At 42.2% G+C, this 24,848-nt stretch overlaps 1 protein-coding gene across 4 annotated transcripts in view; it reads left to right on the forward strand.

Annotated features, from left to right (window-relative positions):
• SCYL1 (SCY1 like pseudokinase 1) overlaps positions 1 to 24,848 on the forward strand; it is a 103,810-nt gene that overhangs the window by 48,731 nt on the left and 30,231 nt on the right. The window contains exons 10-15 of one of the 4 annotated variants that reach the window (XM_077459274.1): positions 403 to 558; positions 2,763 to 2,951; positions 3,073 to 3,148; positions 3,265 to 3,465; positions 5,213 to 5,343; positions 10,456 to 10,545. In XM_077459274.1, the coding sequence (XP_077315400.1) occupies positions 403 to 558; positions 2,763 to 2,951; positions 3,073 to 3,148; positions 3,265 to 3,465; positions 5,213 to 5,343; positions 10,456 to 10,545 (843 nt within the window). The remainder of the gene's footprint in view (positions 1 to 402; positions 559 to 2,762; positions 2,952 to 3,072; positions 3,149 to 3,264; positions 3,466 to 5,212; positions 5,344 to 10,455; positions 10,546 to 24,848) is intronic. The other 3 variants (XM_077459281.1, XM_077459290.1, XM_077459297.1) reach the window with 3 other exon arrangements.

Here is a 24,848-nt window from a genome sequence, read left to right on the forward strand (position 1 = left end):
TTTGAAATGTATCTTGGTGTCCTTCACTAAGGTCTGTACTTTGGAAAATGTCCACCACAGCCTTGGTCCGTGCCTATGCCTGCACTGTATATACATATTCATAGTGCCGCTCAGCACTTTTGTGTTGCAGTTTGGGCACTCGGGCCCAAAAAAGGTTCACCATCACTGCTCCAGGGTCTCTCCCAAAAAATAATATATGTTTGGGGGTTCTAAGTAATTGTCTATCAAAATACAGATTATTTTTTATTTTATTTTTTTTACTTGTAAGCAACAAATGTCACTAAAAGGCTGGGTTCTTAAATGGTTAATCTATAGCTGTCTTGTATATCTTTGCGGTGTTGTGACGTAACGTTATCCATTGAAGCTGATCCCCCTTTTTTTTTTTTTTTCCTTTTTATTTAGTCCATGTTGCTTCTGGCTCCCAAATTAAATGAAAACAATTTAAATGTAGAGTTGATGAAGCATTTTGCTCGGCTTCAGGCACGGGATGATCAGGGGCCAATCCGGTGCAACACAACTGTGTGTTTAGGCAAGATTGCTTCCTACCTCAATCCCAGTGTAAGTAAAATGTTTCCTATTCTACTGTGTGTATTTTATTTCATACATCTTAAGGTCTTGTTCATGGATTTCTAGATCAAGTTACTACTGACGACATAATGGGGTTTAATTGTAAATTCACACAACTTTAACACAATTTATACTAAATAAACGTGTGGATCCTAAGTGAAAATTTTTATAGTAAGTGGGGTTGTAAAAAGACACAAGTCCAACCTATGTGTGTGATGATATGTCAGTATTACATTTGTATATCCTTGTGGTCGTTCAGGTGCTTATCTCTAATAGTTTTTTTAAATTATCGATGCCCCCCCCCCCCCCCCCTTGCTGAAACCACTGCCTATGGAAGGGAATTCACATCTTAACCGCTCTTACAGTAAAGAACCCTCTACGCAGCTTAAGGTTAAACTGCTTTGCTTCTAATTTTAGTGAATGACTGTTTCTTATTAACTGTTTGCCACCCGCCCACTGTCAAATGATGGCAGGGCAGTGCAGCCTCTCTCGCGCGGCCCCCACGGAGGCACACAGAGTGGGGGCCGTGCTATGTGTTGCTAGGACACAACGCGACGTGACCCCGATCTCTGGAAAGAGCCACATCTGCGCATCCATAACCATGTGATCGGCTGTGTCCAATCACAGCGGGTCACATGTAAACAAGAAAGTGCCGTTTTAATAGGGCTCCTCACCTCACACTGATAGTGAGAGGAGAGCCGATCAATGGCATATCCTCACAGGGGACAGCTAGGAATTTAATCGGGGTGCTGATCATCAATGCCCTGATTACAATATTGTAAAATAGTGTCACAAATCAGTGCCCCTCATTGCCCTCTAATGCCAGCTATCGGTGGCAACAGTCGGTGCCTACCAGTGCCACCAATCAGTGCCCATTAGCAATGCCAGTCAGTGCTGGCAATCAGTAATGCCAATCAGTGTCGCCCATCAGTGCCACCTATCAGTGCCCATAAGTGCGGCATATTTAATGCCTCCCCATCAGTGCCCATAAGTGCAGCCTCATCAGCACACCTCGCTCAGTGAAGGCGAGAAATTGCTTAGTTACAAAATTTACTGACCGAAAGAAAGTAAACTTTTTTTTTTATTTTTTTTTCAAAATATTTGGTCTTTATTTTTTCCCAAAAAATAAAAATAAAATAAAAAAACAGCAGTGATTAAATACCACCAAAAGAAAGCTCTATTTGTGTGAAGAAAATGATAAAAAAATGTGTTTGGGTACAGTGTAGCATGACCGCGCAATTGTCATTCAAAGTGTGACAGCGCTGAAAACTGAAAAATGGCTTGGGCAGAAAGGGGGTGTAAGTTCCCGGTAGGCAAGTGGCTGAATTCCCTTTAGCGGAAAAGCTTTATCCCTATTGTGGGATCACCAGTACGGTATATGTACATTTAAATTATATTGAAGAGAACAAGTTCAGTGCTCCTTAACCTTTCCTCATAACTAAGGTCCTCCAGTCCCTTTACTAGTTTTGCTGTCCCTCTCTGGAATTGTGTGAATTTTTTTGTATGAAAACCTTTTTAATATAAAGGCCACTATATGTACAGTATGTCCAGCCACCAGTCACTTCAGTCAGCTGAATCTTCTGCTTTATGTATGGGCAGCCTAAAGGGGAATCTGGCAGCCATTTAAACATTTGTAACAAAGCATTTGCTTAAGGCAGGTATCACAAGAATCCAGCTATTACTGATTATTAGTCTGAAAAGCCTCCTCTCTGCTAAAAGCTTAAAATGGCTGTCAGGTTTTCTTACTAAAGATTACAAGACTTTAAAGAGGAGTTTCGCTCTGTAGATGCATACTGTAGATGCTGACTTTTAATATTAGGACACTTACCTGTCCAGGGTTCCCTTGATGTGGGCATGGGCACCCTAGGCGATTTTTTTTTCAGATCGGCTCTCTGATGCTGCCACCTCCATTCGTGGTAAAGGAAACCAGCAGTGAAGCCTTTTGGCACTGTGGTGCAGTCTCCGAAGTGGGGAAGGGTACCTGTCAAATGTGGCACTGGAGGGGGGGGGGGGGCAGATAAATGGAGGTTCCACTTCTGTGTGGAACTCTGCTTTAATAGCCAAGTACTGGAATCAGATCAGTGCACACCTGTTGACTATAAGAAAGAAAATGTAATATCTTAAAAATACAACCTACAATGCGTTGGAGACTTTCTTTATACAAATGACATGCTAAGGTCATGTTTTCCTCACAGACACGGCAGAGGGTCCTGATATCGGCATTTAGTAGAGCTACAAAGGATCCCTTTTCCCCATCGCGTGCTGCTGGCGTTCTTGGTTTTGCTGCTACACACAACTTTTACTCAATGAATGATTGTGCTGGTAAGATCCTACCAGGCCTTTGTGGTGTCACAATGGATCCAGAAAAGAGTGTCCGAGATCAGGTGAGAGAAATTAAAGAAATTGTGTGTTGTTGTGTTTTTATATACCCACTGTGACAAAGCACTGATGAAGATGGATAGATATTCTCTTTTGCCATGTCACATTTCTTTATTTATCCTCCAGGCCTTCAAAGCAATACGCAGCTTTTTGGATAAACTGGAGTCTTTGTCGGAGGATCCAGCACAGTTAGCAGAGCTTGGTAAGTGAAAAATGGGTTTGTTGAAAAATGGTAATGGAAAGGAATAATTAGCAATTTTAGGTGTTTTTCCCTCTAAGTGGATGTTGCATTTTATATGTATCTGGCTCTTTTCACAGAAAAAGATGTACACGCAGCATCAACGAGCCCAGGTGTTGTAGGTGGCTGGGCTGGTTGGGCTGTCACGGGAGTCTCCTCCTTGACCTCCAAATTTATCCGGACCAGTGCAGCAGGAGGACAGGATGTGGCTCCTGCACAGGCAGCAGCACCAGGGCCATCAGTATCCCCAGCTACAGCACCAGCAGAAGCCAGCAAGCCAGGTGAGTGTCCTATGCAGCTCCAAGGCACACACAGACTGTCTAGCCTTTGCAGACAGGGTGGATTTTTCTCTGTTGCAGCATATTTAGGGAAGATGACACTCCTTTATCATGACAATGTATTTGTCATCTATTACATAAACAGGCTATTTGTGCCCTGATAAAAAAATTGCATTGTCATAGAGCTGCTGGGGTTCAGATATCAAGATCAAACCATGCTCTGTGACTGACAGATAAAACATCTCCTTGCATTCACTTTTGATGATGACCACCAGCGTAAAGGGTTTGAGCTCTGAGATGCCATTCATTACGAATAGCAACACAGTGCATCTATCTCTAGTGCACTGTAATACGCTACTGTTGTAGTACACTGCACTTACCAAATCTTGTACAGAAATGATTTTTGGTGCATTGGTTTATCAGTTCACATTCATGTTAAAGTTTACCCTTTTAAATATCACTGAAGACTTCTACTTATAAATCAGTAAAGCAAACCTTTTTATTACATCACCTGTAGACGCTGGTCACGTCAAAACACACTTTTCCTTATAATACCTTGTGCAGCAATGTAGCACATTTTATAAGGTCTTTTTATGCATCTTTACTACATAGGGTAAAAATCACCCTGACTCCACTGCTTTTACTAGATAGTATGGACATGCAGTGACTGTTCCTGCAAATGTCAGGAGAGCCACTTTCACATACTGTGATTTCAGCAGCCTCTGTATGAAGTGGAAGAATGAGAATTTCTTCCACCTCAAGTGCACAAGCTGTATATAGACTACTTTGTAACAGCACTCTACACCCCCTCCCCTCAACAGGGCAGATACTTGTATTTTAAGAAATTCCATTTACTTTAATATACAGAAAACTTTAACAGAGGACTACCTTTGGTTAGTGTTTGAGCTACAGTAGCAGGATTGAAGAATTTTCTTTTTCGTATAACATATAACCTATATAACACAATGTAAAAATTTAATTTTTGTAAATTAAAACTCTGAATGCAGGAGTTTTGGAGCGCTTTCAGAAAGTGCACCACACCCGCAAGGCGTAATAAAGATATGGGTAAACCGCAGCAGATCCATGTAAAAGCAGTCTTATAGGGGGCTCAGTAAACGCTCATTCACATTAGCCGTTTGGGGGGGTGGTAAAACCCCATAGTTAATTGAGGCCGTGTACCAAAACACTTAAGTGTCCCTCGCTTTTCAGACGGTTGAGCACCCCTGCTTTATAATGTGCTCTGTGTCCTTTGATATATGAAAAAGAAAATTGGATTTTTGTTATCTATAAAATCCATTTCTTTGAGGTCACAGAGGTCTCACCCCTCTTTTTGGGATTCAGTGCATGCTATAAACCTGAGGTACTTCCTGTATGGGAGGAGTTATATAGGGGAGGACTTCCATTATCTCTTTTGCAGTGTTTATTCACCTGTAGGTGGTGCATAACCCAGGAAGTCATGATTTATAACCTGTTCAGTGTCCCGTCATGTACTCTAAAGCCCTATACACACTATTCGATTTTCTGCAGATTTTTGTCTTCAGATTTACCTAAACCATGTAATATGAGGTCAAACCTTAAGTTTCAATTTGTATGCAATCAGGCAGGCCCTTGCACTACATGGTTTTGGTAAATCTGAAGACAAAAATCTGCAGAAAATCTATTAGTGTGCATAGGACTTAAGAAATGTATTTTACACGTGCATACAAAAATCCAATTTTTGCACTGTGTTATATGCTATGTATCTGTTTAGATGCCGTTCCTGCATCAGTGCCTTCTGCTGCCTTATCCTTAGCTTCTCATTATGAGCCTGAAGAAGAGGACAATGAGGTTGATGATAATACTTTGGATCGATGGGATGATGACGACTGGGGAAGCCTTGAGGTAAGGCGTCATTTTATTTATTTTTTTTATTTATTTTTTTAAATGCTTTGGTTACCTTGCTAGCATAACATGGTTGATATTTAAAATAACTTTATATTAGAGGTGTGCATCTTCACTGGTCTCACAATTTGATTCAATTACGATTTAGCCTGTCAACGATTCGATTCCACATTGCATCACGATTACTGCTTATGGTTTTCATCAAAAAATTCAAGCATTTAGAAGAACTCAATTTTTATTTTATTTTTTTCTTCTTATCTGCGCTTAAACAAAAAAAAACTAACACTCCCTGCATGTAGCAAAGTCTGAACACAGCAGACAACAGTATTTATTTAGAACAGTAAATGCTAAATAGCACAGCCCCCCCTTTACATTCCTCAGCCCCCCTTTCGCAGTTTACACAACCCCTTTCATTATACAGCCCCTTTTACATTGCACAGCCCCCCTGAGGATCTATGAGAAGGGGCTGGCAGTGATTATATATATATATATATATATATATATATATATATATATATATATATATATATTGTGGCAGCACGCAGGTAAAGTCACCTGGTTGTATCCAGGAGGGGAAATATGTGTGCCCTAGATTCAGGCTTTATGCAGACTTTTACAATTAGAGGGGAAGAGTTAATGAGCCCAGCTGAAGTAAATGGGCTCATTAAAACCTCTACAAAAAACCCCAGCATGCTTAGGGAGATGCTCCATCCTGGAACCAGTTTTGTGTTGTATAGACTGGGGAGTGTGACACCTGTTCTGTGCGGTGAGTTAACGCCTGTGTGGCAAACCTCTACAACAGAGACAGGGACTGGTGCAGCACAAGGCTGCACTCAGTTGTTAGATAGGGAATCTAAGTGTGTAATTAGAGGTCAAGCTGACCAGGATTTATTTTCATGTTTTATTTTTGTTTGGCTGTTATATGTTTCACTGCATGGAGCATAAATAAACCACATCTTTTTGTTTTTTTGCACCTGCAACGCTGTCTGCTGTGCCTGATTTTGTGTTGTGAACCCATCCAGGGGGTCACACACACCCGCTGCCGAGCTGACCCCTCACAATATATATATATATATATATATATATATATATATATAAACATTTTTTTAACTTTAGCGTTCACTGGCAGGCTGTCCTAGGAGAGACGGGACGGCCGGGATGATGTAATTTGTTGAATCGTAAGCTGTTCTCTGCATCTATGCAGAATCGTTCACGGCTGAATCTCGATTCAACAATTACGTCCAACACCCCTCCTATATACATAGAATTGTGCTTGCCTTTGGGAGATGAATGTGGAGAGAAGCAGTGGGACTGTTTCTGGTTACAAACTGACAGCTTACTGAATCATATGTAAAGAAAGGTTACCCTCGCGCCACAGTAATTATAGAAAAAAGAAAAATACACAAACAAAAAAGATTATGGTTGCGGCAAAGCACCGACAGGGGTTCAAACCCTCCCCTGAGTGAGTAAAAAACAAATGTATGAAAGTGGTGTTGCGCTCCTTAAATAAATATAGCAGTAAATATGTGAAGTACACAATGTACAAAATTAAAAGTGAATATTCCTACAAACTATAAACGCATGATTTAGCATAAAAAAGGTGCATTCAATAAAGTGCATACAAGTGCTCGGGTAGGTACATAATATATTCAAAGTGCACAGATTGCAGTGATAGTAGGATCTGCAACGTGATTAAAAAACACTCAATAATCTAATATCAAAGGTGCAACAAGGAGAAAATACATATATGACAATAAAATCATAAAAAATAAATAAATTATATAAAGTATATTTCACAGTCCGCATTAGATCATGCACTGCAAAAAATATATTAATCCACTCTATGTGCAAATATCTGGTAATCCCGCGAGTGAGAAAAAAATATATATAACAATAAAATTATAGACAGATTAACTATATTGTATAAAGTATATTCCACAGTCCGTATCGGATCATGCACTGGAAAAAAAAAAAAAAAAAAAAAAAAAAGTCCACTCTGTGTGCAAATATCTGCTAATCCCGTGAGTGACTCTTTATTCCATAGGTGATAGCGTGCAAGGTGTCCACACACTGGTAGCAATGGCTACCTTACCTTACTGCTGTAAGGGAACAGCATATATCCTTTTGAGCAGGTGGTAGATGTAAACAACAATGGATGCCCCCTCTCTCGGTCCTCAGTCAAAGGTAGCATATACATCCATAGGAGAAGAGAAAATGCTAATAGTGAAGTATGTAATGCAATCCGAACTTTATTTTTAAAAAGGACACAGTCCAGGCGTAGTTGCTATTGTTTTGTTTTTGTTTTGTTGTTTGTTTTTAGCCGTGAGTGCTCAAAAAGCTATAAGCACTATGGAGCAAGGCTCTATTATTGTAACCATATAGATATTTCTGTGGCTATATAATGTACTTTATTAGGCCATTGAAGTAGTAATGGGATGCACGTCCGATAGCCTATATTCTGTTCCGTCTGTTGTTATGAGTATAGTTAGCGGTTTACTTCACTGTCCTTTGAACTATGGGAAGATGGCCGCCACGACTCATGACAAGGCGGATTGCGCTTCGGAAAGATGGCCACTAGAACGCTCGTTTCTCCGAAAGTGCAATTAGTGGTAAATTATATGAGGTGTATCGTGACGTGACGGACCTTTTTTCTCCCCCTACTTGATAATACGTATTGGGAAACGACGACCATAGCGTTCGTACCCCCTTTTTTAATATACTGGCTACAGCAAGATGGCCGAAGGTGTTTGCCATCCAAATGCTATTATAGTAGTTAGCGGGCTACAAGAAAATGGCCGCGATCTATACCCGGTATTTAAGGGGCAGCGTCCTCCTACAATCTATTCCCTGATGAAGTCACATGTCCAAGTGACGATACGCGTAGGATTGGACTAGGAGGATACCGGAAGTGACGTTCGTAGTACACACTACCTGCTCGTTCGTTTGATGCTGTCGCTTCGTGTAAAGTTTTTTTGCATTTATGGTTTATGCTAAATGTGAGTACCCTGGACTGTGTCCTTTTTAAAAATAAAGTTCGGATTGCATTACATACTTCACTATTAGCATTTTCTCTTCTCCTATGGATGTATATGCTACCTTTGACTGAGGACCGAGAGAGGGGGCATCCATTGTTGTTTACATCTACCACCTGCTGAAAAGGATATATGCTGTTCCCTTACAGCAGTAAGGTAAGGTAGCCATTGCTACCAGTGTGTGGACACCTTGCACGCTATCACCTATGGAATAAAGAGTCACTCACGGGATTAGCAGATATTTGCACACAGAGTGGACTTTTTTTTTTTTTTTTTTTTTTTTTTTTTTTTTTCAGTGCATGATCTGATACGGACTGTGGAATATACTTTATACAATATAGTTAATCTGTCTATAATTTTATTGTTATATATATTTTTTTCTCACTCACGGGATTACCAGATATTTGCACATAGAGTGGATTAATATATTTTTTGCAGTGCATGATCTAATGCGGACTGTGAAATATACTTTATATAATTTATTTATTTTTTATGATTTTATTGTCATATATGTATTTTCTCCTTGTTGCACCTTTGATATTAGATTATTGAGTGTTTTTTAATCACGTTGCAGATCCTACTATCACTGCAATCTGTGCACTTTGAATATATTATGTACCTACCCGAGCACTTGTATGCACTTTATTGAATGCACCTTTTTTATGCTAAATCATGCGTTTATAGTTTGTAGGAATATTCACTTTTAATTTTGTACATTGTGTACTTCACATATTTACTGCTATATTTATTTAAGGAGCGCAACACCACTTTCATACATTTGTTTTTTACTGAATCATATGCTAGCACAGGACACAGAAAGGAGCATGTGCAGTTAATTTCAGATTACCTTCGAGCAGTGGTTCTCAACTCCTGTCCTCAGGACCCATTAATTGCACAGATTTTAAGTATTACCATGAGGAGATGCAGACTATAATACTGCAATTACTGAGTAGCAAATGATAACACCTGTGATGTATTTCAGCCATCTTGCAAACCCTGGCCTGTTAGTGGGTCCTGGGGACAGGAGTTGAGAGCCACTGACTTGGGAAATAGCAGGAGTGTTCAGAGTAGTGCATTGTCAGATTTGCAGTAGCTTTCCCCAGGATTGATGTGGTGTTTAGAAGTCATTTGAAATATCTAGGGCTCAGGAGCTTTAAAAATGGTGCTGCTTGTCCAGTGGCCAGCCAGACAGAAATGAGAGTTCAAGTGCATGCAACAATGTTTCTGATCACTACCCTCAGCTACTGGTTTTGGAAACCTATGGTCCCTTCCTCAGGATGTCAGCATGTCTGGTCCTCTATATGTCAGCTCCATGATTAACTTGTGTAGCTTCCTTAACTCCTGTAGTGCTGGTGGAAATGACTTGCAGTGTGTGTGTGTTTTTTTTTTTTTTTCTTCCCCCATTCAGTAAACCAATCATTTTATTCCCTTCATCATAAAACATGTTTTTTATTTCCGACTGGTTTATAAACCGGATATTATAAATAATACTATTAAACGTTACTAATAACAAGAACTAATATTAATAAAAAAATAAAAAATCATGATTATTCCATAAAAACCTACACCTAGGTCTAAGGTCACTAGTAGATAGAAAAAAGATAAACAGTTATACATAAAAAAATATCTTGTTAAAGGCACAACTGGCATTAAACTATAAAAATCAAACCATAATATCTCTATACTATCTCCTCCGAACTATCAAAACCAATCTGCATCTAGTGAGGTAGACCCCTGCATCATACAGCCAAAGGTTACACCAAAGACTGCACAGTGTATGGCCACTACTAGGCATATTTTGATATGTATGGGAGTATGTTTCATATCTACATATACATTTTTGTGACTGATGCACCTAGAAAATCATTTGTAACTAATGCAATAAACTTTGCAGAAATATGTAATATTTAAGTTGTTTCTTTTGACTGAACATTTTTATTTAAAATCAACAAAACAAATGATTGACCAGGGGGAGACAGGATTTTTTTTTTCCACACAACTGCATTTGCTTTCTTGGAATGCAGGTTTTTTTTTTTTTTTTTTTGCTAATAGCCAATGCATCCAATGACTTTGTGCACAGGATCGAGATCAGAACAAGGGACAAACAGAAAAAGATGACTGGGACACAGCCTGGGGGCAGAGCAGTAGTAAAAAGACACAGGAAAATATGGTAAGAGCAGTAATACTTCCTCCAACGCTTTTTTTTTTTTTTCACCGTCTCAATTATTAACAGAGACTCTGTAGGTGACAGGATTTTAATTTTCGTAGTTGGGAGTAGTAGATTGTATGCACAGAAGTAAATGCATAAGAAAAACAAAAAATAATTTTGTTCACCCTGGTACCGTTTCCTTAGAGCGGATGGTCAGCTTTCTTGTTATAACAAGTAGAGAGACGGATGTCCCGTCCCCAGTGTAAAAAAAAAAAAAAAAAAAAAAAAACACTTTTTTTTTAAAGCGCCCTGTCCCTCCGTGCTTGCGAGCAGAAGTAACCGCATACATAAGTTGCGTCAACAAATGTAAACAGTGTTCATACACACGTGAGGTATCGCGCAATCGTTAGAGCGAGAGCAATAATTCTAGCGCAAAACCTCCTCTGTAACTCTAAGCAGGTAACCTGTAAAAAAAAAAGTTGAAAGCGTTGCCTATGGAGATTTTTAAGCACCGTAGTTTGTTGCCATTCCACGAGTGTGGCAATTTTAAAGCACACTTTCACATTATACAGAAAAATTGGGCTAACTTTACTGTGTGTTTTTTTTTTTTGTTTGTTTTGTTTTTTTAACTCATGAAAGTGTATTTCTTCCACAAAAATTGCATTTGAAAGACCGCTGCCCAAATACAGTAACAGTAACATATTGCAAAAAATTGGCATTTTATTCTCTAGAGCCTCTGCTAAAAAATATATGTATGTATATGTATGTGATGTCTGGGGGTTCTAAGTCAATAATCAAGGATAGAAGGGCTAGATAGGGAGATTTTGTGATAGTGTTTGATGACCTCAGATATGAGATTGAATACTGAGTGCCAGAAACCTTGGAGTTTGGGGCAGTTCCAAAAGGTATGTATTAAGTTCCCATAGTGACCGCATTTCCGCCAACACGTCCCATCATTAGTCGAGTCGAATTTAGAGAGTTTGTCAGGGGTCAAATACCAACAGTAAGTCAGTTTATAGGCCAATTCCCATAGTGAGGCGCAACATGTAGCTTTATAAGTGGATTGGCAGGCTATCTCCCATTGTTCCAGTGTAAATGTGCGGTCTAGAATTTTTTCCCAGTGCAGTAGAGCCGCTGATTTAATGAAAGTAGATTTATGGTGGAGTAATTTGTAGAAGAGGGAGATACCTTTTGAACGTACCATGGTGGATTTGTAGAAAAGCCATACTGCATGGGGTAGCGTACACTCCCATGATTTAAGTGACGCGAGGCAATGTTGGTGCGTAGATACAAAAAGATATCAGAGTTTGGGAGGTGGAATTCTTTTTGTAACGTCGGAAATGATTTTATGGTTTTGTTGTCAATAAGGTCTGATAGAGAGGTTATACCTTTAGATTTCCAGCACTCGTAGGATGTTGACTGCATCAGTAGATGCAGGGTCTCTATAGGGATATGAACTTTCACCCCTTTAGAGTGAGACATTGCTGATTGGGTAAATTTTTGTCCACGTTTTAACCGTTGCTACCATGGGCAGAGAGATTTTGCTAGGGGGTTTTGCCCCTAAGCTTGTGGCGAATAGCCACAAGGATAGGTTTCCCCCTGGAATCAGAGAAGCTTCCATTTTCCCCCACAGGGAGGAACTAGGAGAGAGTGGGGACCATGCTTTGGTTTGCGTAAGGATAGAGGCCATGTAGTAGTCTTGAAAGTCTATATAGCCTGCGCCTCCAGCCATTCGATGCTTGATTAGTTGGGAGTGTCCACATCTAGCACGTTTACCTTGCCAGACATACTTAGATAGTAGTGATTGGAGAGATCTAAAATAGCTAAGGGGAAGTGGAATGGGTAAGGTGCGGAATAAATAAAGAATTTGAGGAAGGTGCAACATTTTAAATGCCGCTAGGCGCCCTGTCCATGAGAATTCGAAGGTCGCTAATCTGGTGAGATCTGATTGTAGTTTGGTCGGAGCGGTAGATAATTGGCAGCAAATAGAGATTTCGTAGATTTGGTCAGTTGGATACCTAGGTATGTTATGCTCTTTTCTGCCCAAGTGAAAGGGAAGCATGCTTTGATACGAGCGCTAATGGAAGAGTCTAGACCTAAGTCCAAGATAGACGATTTGGATTCGTTTACCTTGTAATATGAAACGGCACTAAACCAGGCGAGTGTCTTTTGGATTGAAGGGAGGGAGCGTTCAGGATTAGTTATCATAAGGATCACGTCATCCGCAAACAGGTTAATTTTGTGGACCATTCCAGCGATTTCAGTATTTGCTCGAATTCTTTCGGCTAGAGGTTCCATGATTAGGTTAAAAATGATAGGCGAGAGTGGGCAGCCCTGTCTTGTGCCATTAGAAATTTGAAAAGGTGAGGAAAGGACATCTGCAGAGAATACTCGGGCCGAGGGAGAAGAGTATAAAGCCATTATAGCATCCTGTATTGGGCCAACAATTCCAAATTTGGTTAGTACTGCCGCTAAATAACCCCAATGGACCCTGTCAAATGCCTTTTCGGCGTCAAGGGATAGAAGAATGGTGGGGAGTTTAGAAGATTCTGCGTGGTGTATAATATTAAGTAGTCGTCTTGTGGCGTCCGATGTTTGGCGCCCTTTGGTAAATCCAGATTGATCTAGGGAGATTAGGGAGGGTAGGATGTCTTCTAGTCTGTTGGCCATCATTTTTGCGTATATTTTTAAGTCAATATTTAGTAATGAGATGGGGCGGAAGTTCTTAGGAGATGTAGGTTCTTTCCCCGGTTTGGGCAAGGTCACTATCATGGCAGTAAGCATTTCTTTTGGGAAGGATGCGGACTTGGCTGCTAGGTTGAGTGTTTGGGACAGGGCAGGGGCTAGTATGTCCTTGAATTGTTTGTAATATTCCCCCGTGAAGCCGTCTGGACCTGGGGATTTGGAACAAGGAAGTTTATTTATCACTGCTATAATCTCAGTGATCGAAAAGGGCGAATTTAATTCTGAGAGTTGTTCTGAAGATATGGTCGGGAGGGACAGGTCCTTCAGGAATGCTTGAATTAACTCAGGGGTAGGTTGGGTGCTGTTTGAGTCTTCGTTAAGGTTATAAAGGTCTTGATAGTATGTGCTAAAGGCATCGGCTATGGATTTAGGTTTAAGGAGTTTTTCGTTGGTGTGTGGATGGTAAAGATACGGGATTTTTGTTTTATCCCTGTGCCCCTTGATTTTTAGCGACATTATTTTACCTGCTTTGTTACCAGTAGTGTAGGATGTGGCCTTAAGCAATTTGTACGTTTTTACCTGTCTTTCTAGTAATAGCGACCGAAGCTCGTTACGTAACGTAAATATTTGAGCTTTGAGGGCTTGGGAGGGATTGGTTTTATTTGGGGATTTAGCGGAGGCAATGTCATTTATGAGTTTATCTAATCTCTGGGTTCTTTGTTTTTTGGCTTTCGCCCCCAATTGGAGGAACACACCTCTCATGACAGCTTTGTGAGCGTTCCACACCACCCCGGGTCGGAAACTGAGGATTGATTAATCAGGAAGTATTCTTCTAAACTTTGCTTGACTTGGACGGAGAATTGTGGCGAAGTAAGGAGGTAATTGTTTACTCTCCATATAAAAGAATCTGTATGATAGGAGTCATCAGAGATGTCAATGCTGATGGGGGCATGGTCCGACCAGGTGGTGGTGTGGATGCTGGAACCCAAAGTTCTCTGAAGAACTCGTTTGTCGGCTAAAAACAAATCAATACGTGAGTAGGTGTTGTGACGCGGCGAGAGGAATGTAAAATCTCTCTCGCTCGCATGACAACACCTCCAGACATCATACAAGTCATTAGAAACAATAAAAGACTCCAAAGGGGAGGCATAGCGTTTGGACCCCGCTGTCGAGTCCATTAAGTTATTTGGGACTAGATTAAAGTCTCCGCAAAGCAGTAAAAGACCTTTTTGTACTTTTTTCAATGTTTTCCTAAGAAAGGTCATTTGACCCTGGTTAGGAGCATAAATTGTAACAAGAGTATAGGGTACATTGTTGATTGTACAGTTCAATATAATATATCTCCCATCCGTGTCAGTAATATAATCCTGCACCTTGAATAGTACCGTGTTCTTTATGGCTATCAATACTCCCCGCTTCTTCTGTGAGGAAGAGGAGTGGAAGACATGTGGGAACAGCCTGTGTTGACATTTAGGTGTGGCGTCTGTGGCAAAATGTGTTTCCTGGACACATAAAATATCACAATTGTGTGCCAAAGCTGATTTCCAAAGAGAGTTGCGTTTCACAGGGTGGTTGAGACCGTTTGCGTTAAGAGAAAGGATGGTGATGCCCATGGTATGCTGGAGGGATGTGTATCCTCAGAGTGAGTACTTACAGTAGATGGGTGTATCAGATCCCAATCTAGGGCACCAGTCGGTACAAGCGGATCCATTAAGAGCAGAATCGGGAAGTCCTAGTGAGACGAGATGAGAGAAAACGGCGTTACAGGTGCAATGAAAATACCAGGTAGGATTCCAGGATAACAGTCTGTAGGTTCGGAGTGTGTGTGTCAGACACTCATGGAAGTCTTGCTATATCGGTAGCTATGGGTTGATAAAAAGTGCACCAGAGGAGAAGAAAACAATGAACAATGAACAGGTGAAGAAAAATAAAACGCAGTAAAAACAAAAAGAAAACACAAGAATGTCAGTATCCAACCGCTCTCGTGAGCAACTGACTATTTTGTGGGGAAGAGTTCAACAATCAGATGTATAGCCGCAGCTCCAGACCGGACTATTATAGTCATGGAACATAGTAGGGCGGACAGGTCATTCACCGTCGTGTAGATTTGGGTTTCTCCAGAGTGGGACCAAAAACAAATGGATTGTGCTGTCCATCAGGACCCGGTTGAGGGCGAGGGGGGTCTATCAGGATACCCCATGCGTGAAGGAGCTTCAATCCACCCTCTAGTGTAGATATGGTGTGTGGAATACCATTATGGCTGGTCAGGATGGTCGCTGGGTGATGCCATTTGTAAGTGATCTTATGGTTGTTCAAGGCTTTAGTTATGGTACGTAATTGCCACCGCAATTGCAGTGTATACTGAGACAAGTCTGCGTACAGTTGGATATTGGAGTATGGGGCAGGTAATGGAGACAGCTCTCTGGCCTTCTGAAGTATTTGTTCCTTCGCCTGAAAGAAGTGAACCCTGAGGAGCACGTCCCAGGGTATATCCGCCTCAAGGTGGCGTGGTTTTGGCAGTCTGTGAATTCTATCAATAGTGAGTTCAATAGGTGTAAGCTCAGGTATCATGCTGGAAAACATGGTGGACGCAAAGTTATGCAGTTCTGCGGGTTGAATGGATTCCGGAATACCGCGTATTTTTACGTTATTGCTCCGTGAGCGGTCCTCGAGGTCCGTGATTTTGGCTTTGATCCAAAGAGATTCATCTCTTTGTTCAGAATATGCGTCAACCAATTCATTGACCGTGTCAGTACATTCCCCCATCTTGGACTCTAAGCACTGCATTCTATTGTCCATGTGTTTCAGCTCTAGGGAGAAAGTATTGATCAGGGATGAAAGATTGGACATAAGGGACGATTGCAAAGATAAAAGCATATCTTTCATAGTTGTGTCAAGAACCGGTTGACCTGTAGTTGGGAATTGAGCAATGGATGATTGTAAATCAGATATAGCAGATTCGTTATGTAGGCCGGTACTCACTGCGCCTGAGGCCTGGTTGTGAGGATCCATCCTCATCTTCGATTTCACTGGGCTCTGCGAGGCCGGGGTTGAGGGGGATGTATCAGGAGGGTAGGATGCTTGCATTTCTGTTGGTATTTCCCGAGGATGGTTGTCGGGGAGGTCCGTGTAGCTTAGGACGGCCCGCGCTGTGCCGGCGGCGCCATCTTGGGCCTTGTTGCGAGGCTGAAAGGAGAAGGACTCCAGGCGCTTTGGGCCTCTCTCCTGGTACCGCTTGCGAGACATCGCTGTGGCGGAGGTTCGGGAGAGTCTTGCGGGGTCTTTGGAGCTGATGGCGGCGGAACGATCGCCCGATATTCGCTATTTGTCCGGTCTGGATAGCGGAGCTCACTGTCTAAGCGTCCATCGCTGTGCGGGCTCAAGCCACGCCCCCCCCCCCCCTTTCAGGGTCTTTTTAAAATACATTACCAGGCATTAAAAAGCACATTGGACAAAAGGGGGTTTCTCTATCGTTCACTGACGGACACAGCAGCTCTTCATGACCTTTAGGATTATATTGCCCCTTTAGGAGAGGACTAGGCAGAAAGTGTTAAAAACAGCAACCACCTGCATAGTACTGCCCACGGGGCAGTCCTACTGGCTATAACTCCTCACACTGCATCCAGCAGCTCAGTTTTGGTCCGGCGGGACCATTGGTCCTCTGAATTTTTTCTTTTTTCTGCATTTTTGATTCCTGTGATCTTCAATCAACAGATAGGCTCTATAATATAGATTATTGTAGTCTCCCCAGCCTGGCCATCGAGCGTGAGCAGGCCCTAGCTACGCGCTGGGTTGGCCACGTCATGCCCCGTCTAATCCAGGGGTGGCCAGTGAGCTATATACTGCGGGGCACACATATGACCAGGCTACTGCTGTCTGTATCGCAGTGTCCCTTGGCAGGCAGCCTCCCCGTACTGCTCTGGGTGATGGGTCTGTCTGTGGAATGCGTCCAGCTGTCCCTGCAGGAGGGGTAAGTATGGTTCCAACTGTCTCGGCAGGATGGAACAGCTGGGCATTCCCTGGGAGGTCGACTAAGGGGTCTCCCTCTCCCTCTCTTCTCTCCCTGTCCTTTCCCTCCCCCCCATGCTATGGGCCGCTGTTTGACAGGGCACATGGGGATGCGGTGCACGTACCTGGTTGGGGGTCCCCTCATCCTCTTCCCTGTTTCTGGGCCATGGTGGGGTGTTTGTGCTGTGTGAGAGGAGCCCATTTTCCTGGGGCTGCGGCCAGATTTTTGCCTTTCAACCATTTCCTAGTAGTTCGGCCATTTTCTTGTCGCCCTCAGACATTTTTGCTGAGGCAGCCATTTTCTAGTAGCCTCATGTAGTTTTACCTCTAGTGCTAGGTGCTTGTTTCTTTCTAGTGATTATAAAGATAAAACCGCGCTTGTCAACACTGGGTACTGGACAGACAAAAAAACAACAAATCCAGGATGGGTACTCTATGTGTAAATAATTATAGGTTGCTGCCCCCCACAAAAAGAAAATCCCCACTAGGGGTTCTTCTACCAGTAAAAAGAATCTAATAACCGGGGTAACTGGCGCTACCTATTTAACATAAACAAATATTGACTCTTATTGATGAAGCAAATGAAAAAGAGTAAATGAGAAATGCCAAGAAAAAATAGGAGTAATCTATCTCACCAGTGATAGTATTCATATGTGTAATCGTACCTAAATAAAAATGAAGCCTCCCTAAGGAAAGTCCACTTATTTCAATCCAAGCCCAAAAAAAGACACATACAAGAGGCTACTTCCAGAGGTGACATACAATCGCACAGATTCCCTACTGCGACTCCAATGTGACAATAAGCAGTGTAATAATTTAGGACCATATCCTGAGAACTTGAACAAATCATATATAAATCCAGAGAATGCTGGGAACCAGGCTAGCCCCTGTAAGATCACACCAGTGTCCCAGGCTGCAAAGGGAAGACTTTTATGAGACTCCAGGACGGGCGATTTTCACCACATACTGAACTCATCTAATTTAACCTGATGGCAGACGTGCTGACTTCTTTGTGATACAGTGTAAAGTTGGACGGGCAATTGAATGCTGGCCGGCATTTTTTATGGGCTTTTTTACTGCTTTCTATTGAGGGCACAAATGGAATCTCCTTTTGGATACGAACGATTATAAATAAAGAGGTCAGAAGGTCAAAGAGCTGGATATCGGCAGATTGGATTTAAAGGCAAACTACCCCTGTAGGGGTGAATTTTTTTGGTGAGTGGGGTACCTTGCGGGGGAGCACGGAAGTCACTTTGAAGATCACACAAGAAGCACAAAAGTCACTTTATGAACATTTAATGTTGAATTTGCACTATTGAAGACTTTTTGGAGAGTTGGACTTTTTTTTTTTTTTTTTTTTTTTTATTCTATATTTTTTTTTATTTTTATCATTTTTCTAAGGGTCACTATAACACATTTTTTATTTGTATCATTTTTTTCATAGATGCTTTGCTAGTACATATGTTTGGAACTTTTTGCTTTTGAATTTGAATTGTGTCACCTAATTCGGTATTTTCAATTGCACGTCTCACTTACACATAATTATTAGTTTGTTTTATATATTCATATATTTTTTAGATTCATATATATTTTTTTCACATGTAGTAATTGGAGTAGATTTTTATATTATATTTTTCTCTTCCCAGCCGACAGATCGGTGTGTTTATCATAATGTGGCACTAATGCGATTTTAAGGAAAAGTCGCACTCAGTACAAGTTTTTCTATATTAATCTGGTGTTTTTTCACAGAATTTATATATGATTTGTTCAAGATTATACTAAGTTCTCAGGATATGGTCCTAAATTATTACACTGCTTATTGTCACATTGGAGTCGCAGTAGGGAATCTGTGCGATTGTATGTCACCTCTGGAAGTAGCCTCTTGTATGGGTCTTTTTTTGGGCTTGGATTGAAATAAGTGGACTTTCCTTAGGGAGGCTTCATTTTTATTTAGGTACGATTACACGTATGAATACTATCACTGGTGAGATAGATTACTCCTATTTTTTCTTGGCATTTCTCATTTTCTCTTTTTCATTTGCTTCATCAATAAGGGTCAATATTTGTTTATGTTAAATAGGTAGCGCCAGTTACCCCGGTTATTAGATTCTTGTTTCTTTCTAGAACAGCGCGCTTCCACACAGACACCTCGTGGATGACAAAGGGGAGAGCGGACAGCAGCAGAACAGTGCAGTACCTGGGTCAGGGTGGTGAGTCCTGCGGGGGGGCCCCTCAGTCTGTGACAGCTAGGAGGGTGGACTTTTCATGTGACTGGCCTTAGGTCCCTAAGTGGTGACAGGAGTGTGTGTGTGTCAGCATGGCGTTAGAAGCTGGCGCTTCTTCCCCAGACATCACTGTTATTGCAACTGGTTCCCCTGCACCTGCAGTGCCTATGGACGCACTGTCTGCGGTCCTAGAGGCCTTTGTTGCCAGGGTGGAAGTGGTGTGCGGGCACAAAGGGGGTAAAAACTCCTCCTCCCCCCACCGTCTTGTGGGGAAAGCTCTGATTCAGACTCGGGGCCCCGCTGTGACAGGCGGCCCTTGTTCAGATGTATCAGAGGATGCGGACCAGGACCGTTTGGACAGTGAGGATGACTCCGTGTCCGGGTCAGTGCAGGAAAAGGTGCTTGTAGGAGCACTTATTATAGCGGTGCGGGTTACCCTAAAAATGGAGGATATGGTGGGGGCATCTAAGGAGGTGTCGGTCCCTTTAGGGTCCCACAAGCCGGCCCGCACGGCCAAAGTGTTTCCTTAACCAACTTATTTTGATACGTTTATTTACAAGGAGTAGGAAAAACCGCAGCGGGCCTTTTCAGTCCCGAAATGCATGGCGGTGCGTTACCCCTTAGAGGAGATGACCATTTTTTCAGTAGACTCTACTCAGATTGTTGACCCCCCCCCCCCCCCCCCCCCCCGCTATCCAGGTTAAATAAGGTAACCATGATTCCGGTGGAAGGGATTCCTGCTTTCAAGGACCCTGCTAACAGAAGGGCCGAGGCGGTTGCCCGATCCATGTTTACCGTGGTGGAGTCAGCATTGCGGCCAGTGTTAGCCACGGCCCTGGTGTCGCAGACGCTTACTAAATGGGCTAAATTGTTGCACCTTGAATTGGAAAAGCAACAGGCTTCCCCAGTCTGTGTGGAGCTGGTGGGCCAGTTGGTGCAGGGCCTTAAGTATGTCTATAATCATCAGTCATGGCAGGCGGCGTGCAGACGTGACACACCAGAGATAGAGGGGAGGGGCCAGGCGATGCCGAGTGCACGAGTGAGGGAGCTGAGGAGAGGGGAGACGCTCTGGAGTGTGACCCGCTGAATCAACGAGGAGGCTGAATGGGCTGAGAGCCCGGGAAAGCTCCTCTGGATGTACTCTCCGCCCGCCTAACAGTACCCCCCCGCCCTACCGATCTGGGAACTGGTAAAGGAGGATAAAAGCTGTGGATCTAACGGGGGTCAAGCAATCCTGCCTACCCTACGTGGAAGTAAGGAGGACACCTGGAGTTATCTGCAGGAGAGAGAGATGCTGAGCCTGTCCACCCTGCGCATCCCATCTATCTCATCCATCCCATCCATCTTGGTTGGGTAAGAAACCCTGTGCTCAGGGCTGCAGTCGGATTGACTTTCTATTATGGTTTTTTTTTTCTTCCTCCCTGAGACACAAGCGACGCTCCTACTAGATACCTACAAAATTAGAAATGCTGGAAACGTTTAGCAATAGAATCCTCTATTAAGTCTGAAATTAACAACGTAAGGATGGATATGTCCCACTTATTAAGGAGGGTAGAGGAAGTGGAGGAGAACTCGGGAAAGCAAGCACAGGAACTAAGAGGTCTTAAATTTAAAATGGAGGCTTTACAAATTAAGCAAAGACATATCCTATATAAACTGGAGGGAGAGGAAAATCAAAGTAGGCGTCAAAAACCTACGTATCAGATCCCTCCCAGAACAGCAAGGGGGGGACCTGGTGGAAAAAATGAAAGATTTTCCATTCCATTATTGGGAGAGGAGATGGAGAGGACTTAAAAATAGATCGAGCCCATAGATTTAGGAAACTGCCAGGATTGAGAGAGGAGATCCCACGCGTTGTCATCGTTTAAGTTTCATGCGTATGAAGATAAAAACAAGATATGAACCAAACTTAGAGGAATTCCACCTCCTACAATATGAAGGAACTGAGATTCAGTTTTTTTCCAACCTTTCAGAAGAGACTCTCGCATGGAGAAGGAAATTCAAACCTCTCTTAGAATTATTGAGGACAGCCAACTTGAAGTATAGCTGGGGATTCCCATCAGCATTAGTGGTTTATAAAGAAGGGAGGTCGGTTAGACTGAATTTTATGGATGAGCTACCAGAGTTGTGTAAAAATGTGGACATACCAGTCCCTAATATGCCCGGATGAGGGAGGAGGGGGGGATAAGGAGGTGGGGGCGGGGGGAAAGGTTAAATTTATGTCCACCCGACGTTAATATAAAATTGTTTGTTTGGGGGGTTAGGCCCCCATAGGTTTGCCGCCCCTTCCCTCCCCCAGTTTATTTGGGGGATGGGTTAGGGAGATATAAGGAGAGAGTATTGGGTGGTGGGCGCGTGGGAGATAAGCGGGTTCTGACGTGGTTGTTCCGGCCCCCCCTCGATGAGGGGGGGACCGGATTTGAGTCGGCATGGCCTGAGAATCACCCTCCGGTTAAGGTGGCCTAGTTGGTATCAGTGAAGATATCCAATGTGGGACACTGGGCTGAAAAAGGCTGGGAGGTGGGGGGGGGGGGAGAAGGGGTGGAGGGGAGGGGAGTGGTTGGGAGGGATGAGAGAATGGGAGGGGGGGTGCACTTATCTCAAGTAAATATTCGGAAGGCCATAAAGGATAAAGAGGGTGAGTGGATCCTATATTAAAGCAAGTGGACCTACTATAGAACCAGGTAAAAGAGTTAAAGTTTATAACATACAATGTTAGGGGATTCAATTGCTATGGGAAGAGACTTAAGATCCTTATAGAAATCAAACAACGGTCGGTGGATGTTATATTTATCCAATAGACACATATAACTCAGCAGACGAATATAAAAATGTATTCAAAAGATTATCCTACCTGGTTCTATAGTGACTCCCCAATTCGGGGAGCAAAGGGGGTGGCAGTTGGGTTTTCAGAGAAAGTAAAATTCAAGATATTAGAGTGTCTGATCCGGAGGGGCGGTATATCTTCATCAAAGGATAACTTGGAGAGGGGATATATACCCTGGTTAATGTATATTGCCCAAATAAGAGCCCTATAACAATTTTGAAGAAGGTGTTGAACCTATTAGAGGGCTTCAGGGCAGGAGTGGTGGTCCTGGCAGGGGACCTAAATTTTGGCTTGGACCTGTTGATGGATAGTACGTCGCGTGTACAGGGGACGAGTAAGCTCCAAATAAAAAAATAAAAACAATAAAATTAAAGCTTCATCAAACCCAACTGATGGATGTTTGGAGGGTAAAATATGATGGAGTTAAGGACTAATACCTTCTCCCCTGTGCACAGGACCTACTCAAGATTAGACAATTTTTTTGGTGGATCATAGACTGTTGAATAAGGTTGGGGAAGTCGAGATTGAAATAATGTCATTATCAGATCCCAACTTGCTGGGTGTTTTGAAAAAATATGGAGAATTTTCTAATCTTAAAATAAATCCCAGCAAGTCGGAAATACTAAATATCAATATAAATAAGTTGGAGGAAAGAAGGCTTGTAAAAGAATTCCATTTTACATGGAAGCGAGTCATTAAGTATTTGGGAATTAGATTAACCAGTTCCCGACCGGCGCACGCCGATGTACGTCACCAGAATGGCACGGGCAGGCATATTGGCGTACAGGTATGTCCATTTTTAAATGCCGCCCTGCCATCGCGTGCGTGCCGGTGCGCTCACGTGCCGGTCGGGACCCCCGTGAGTCTGGTCACGGGTCCCGCGGACTCGATCGCCGTGGGGATACCCGCGATCGTCTCACAGGGCAGCCGAACAGGGAGATGCTGTTTACAACGGCATCTCCCCGTTCTGCCTAGCAACATGTGATTGGAGCAGAGATCAGTGTTCACTAACACAAAGCCCAGCCCCCCACAGTTAGTAACACGCCCCTAGGAACACTTAACCCCTACACTGCCACCCCCTGGTTAACCCCTTCACTGCCAGTGCCATTTACACAGGAATTAATGCATTTGTATAGCATTGATTGCTGTATAAATGACAATGGTCCCAAAAATGTGTCAAAATGTCCGATGTGCCCACCACAATGTCGCAGTCACAATAAAAATCGCTGATCGCCGCCATTACTAGTAAATAAAAAAAAAAATATTAAAAATGCCATAAAACTATCCCCTATTTTGTAGACGCTATAACTTTTGCGCAAACCAATTTAATAATTGCTTATTGCGATTTTTTTTTTTTTTTTTCTTTACCAAAAATATGTAGAAGAATACGTATCGGCCTAAACTGAGGGAAAAAATGTTTTTTATATATTTTTGGGGGATATTTATTATAACAAAAAGTTAAATTATGCGTTTTTTCAAAATTGACGCTCTATTTTTGTTTATAGCGCAAAAAAAAAAAAAAAACGCAGGGGTGATCAAATACCACCAAAAGAAAGCTCTATTTGTGGGGAAAAAAGGACGTCAATTTTATTTGGGAGCCACGTCGCACGGCCGCGCAATTTGTCAGTTAAAGCGATGAAGTGCCGAATCGCAAAAAGTGGTCTGGTTTTAAGCCAGCAAAATGGTCCGGTCTGAAAGTGGTTAACGGACACTCTGAGGAAAACTTACCTCATAAATTCTATTCCGTTATTGGATGAGATAAGAAGGGAAACAAAAAAAAATGTCAACTGATCCCCTATCATGGTTCGGACTAATAAACGCAATAAAAATTATAACCCCCAAAGTCCTTTATAAATTTCAAATGCTTCCACTATCGATACCTCAAATGTTTTTTAGAACCCTTAACGGTATAATTTCTAGTTTTATATGGCATAATAAAAGACCTCGTATTTCAGCTGCAGTTTTACATCAAGGGAAAAAGCATGGAGGCCTTGCGGTGCCTGATTTAAAAAAAATATTATGCGGTTGTACCATCACGGTTAGTTGAATGGACAAGGGAGAATAGTGACAAAAGATGGAGGAATATTGAATTCACCATGAGTGATATACACTTGGGTCACATGATATGGAACCCACCACAATATAGGAAATTAGGACACATGGTATCACTCCCACTACATTTAAAATATGGGATAGAGCATATGCACAAAAAGAATGGAAATATATAATTCTCTGTTGATTTATTTGAAGGATAATGATTTTTTTTTTTTTTTTTGCATCGGGGAGGTGGGTGGGAATTGGTTAAAAAAAAAAAAAAAAAAAAAAAAAAAAAAAATTTCAAGTGAAAGATGCAACAGATAAAGGCGCACTATGCACTATGCACTATGCACATTAGACACAGATCGGTGGAAAATTGACATATGGAGGTAAAACCAGTTGAAAAATTTTGTGGAGAAATTACCAAATTCAATTCGGTCGGAAGAAGATTATACAAAGATGGAAACCCTGGTGATGAAGGGGAATTCAAAAAATAGTATTGCCCAAGTTTATAAAATCCTCTTGGAGGAAAAGAGATGGGA

The sequence above is a fragment of the Lithobates pipiens genome, unplaced genomic scaffold, assembly GCF_037356315.1.
Source record: "Lithobates pipiens isolate NorthernLeopardFrog02 unplaced genomic scaffold, aLitPip1_a1.2 Scaffold_10, whole genome shotgun sequence".
In the NCBI taxonomy this organism is placed as follows: Eukaryota; Metazoa; Chordata; class Amphibia; order Anura; family Ranidae; genus Lithobates; species Lithobates pipiens.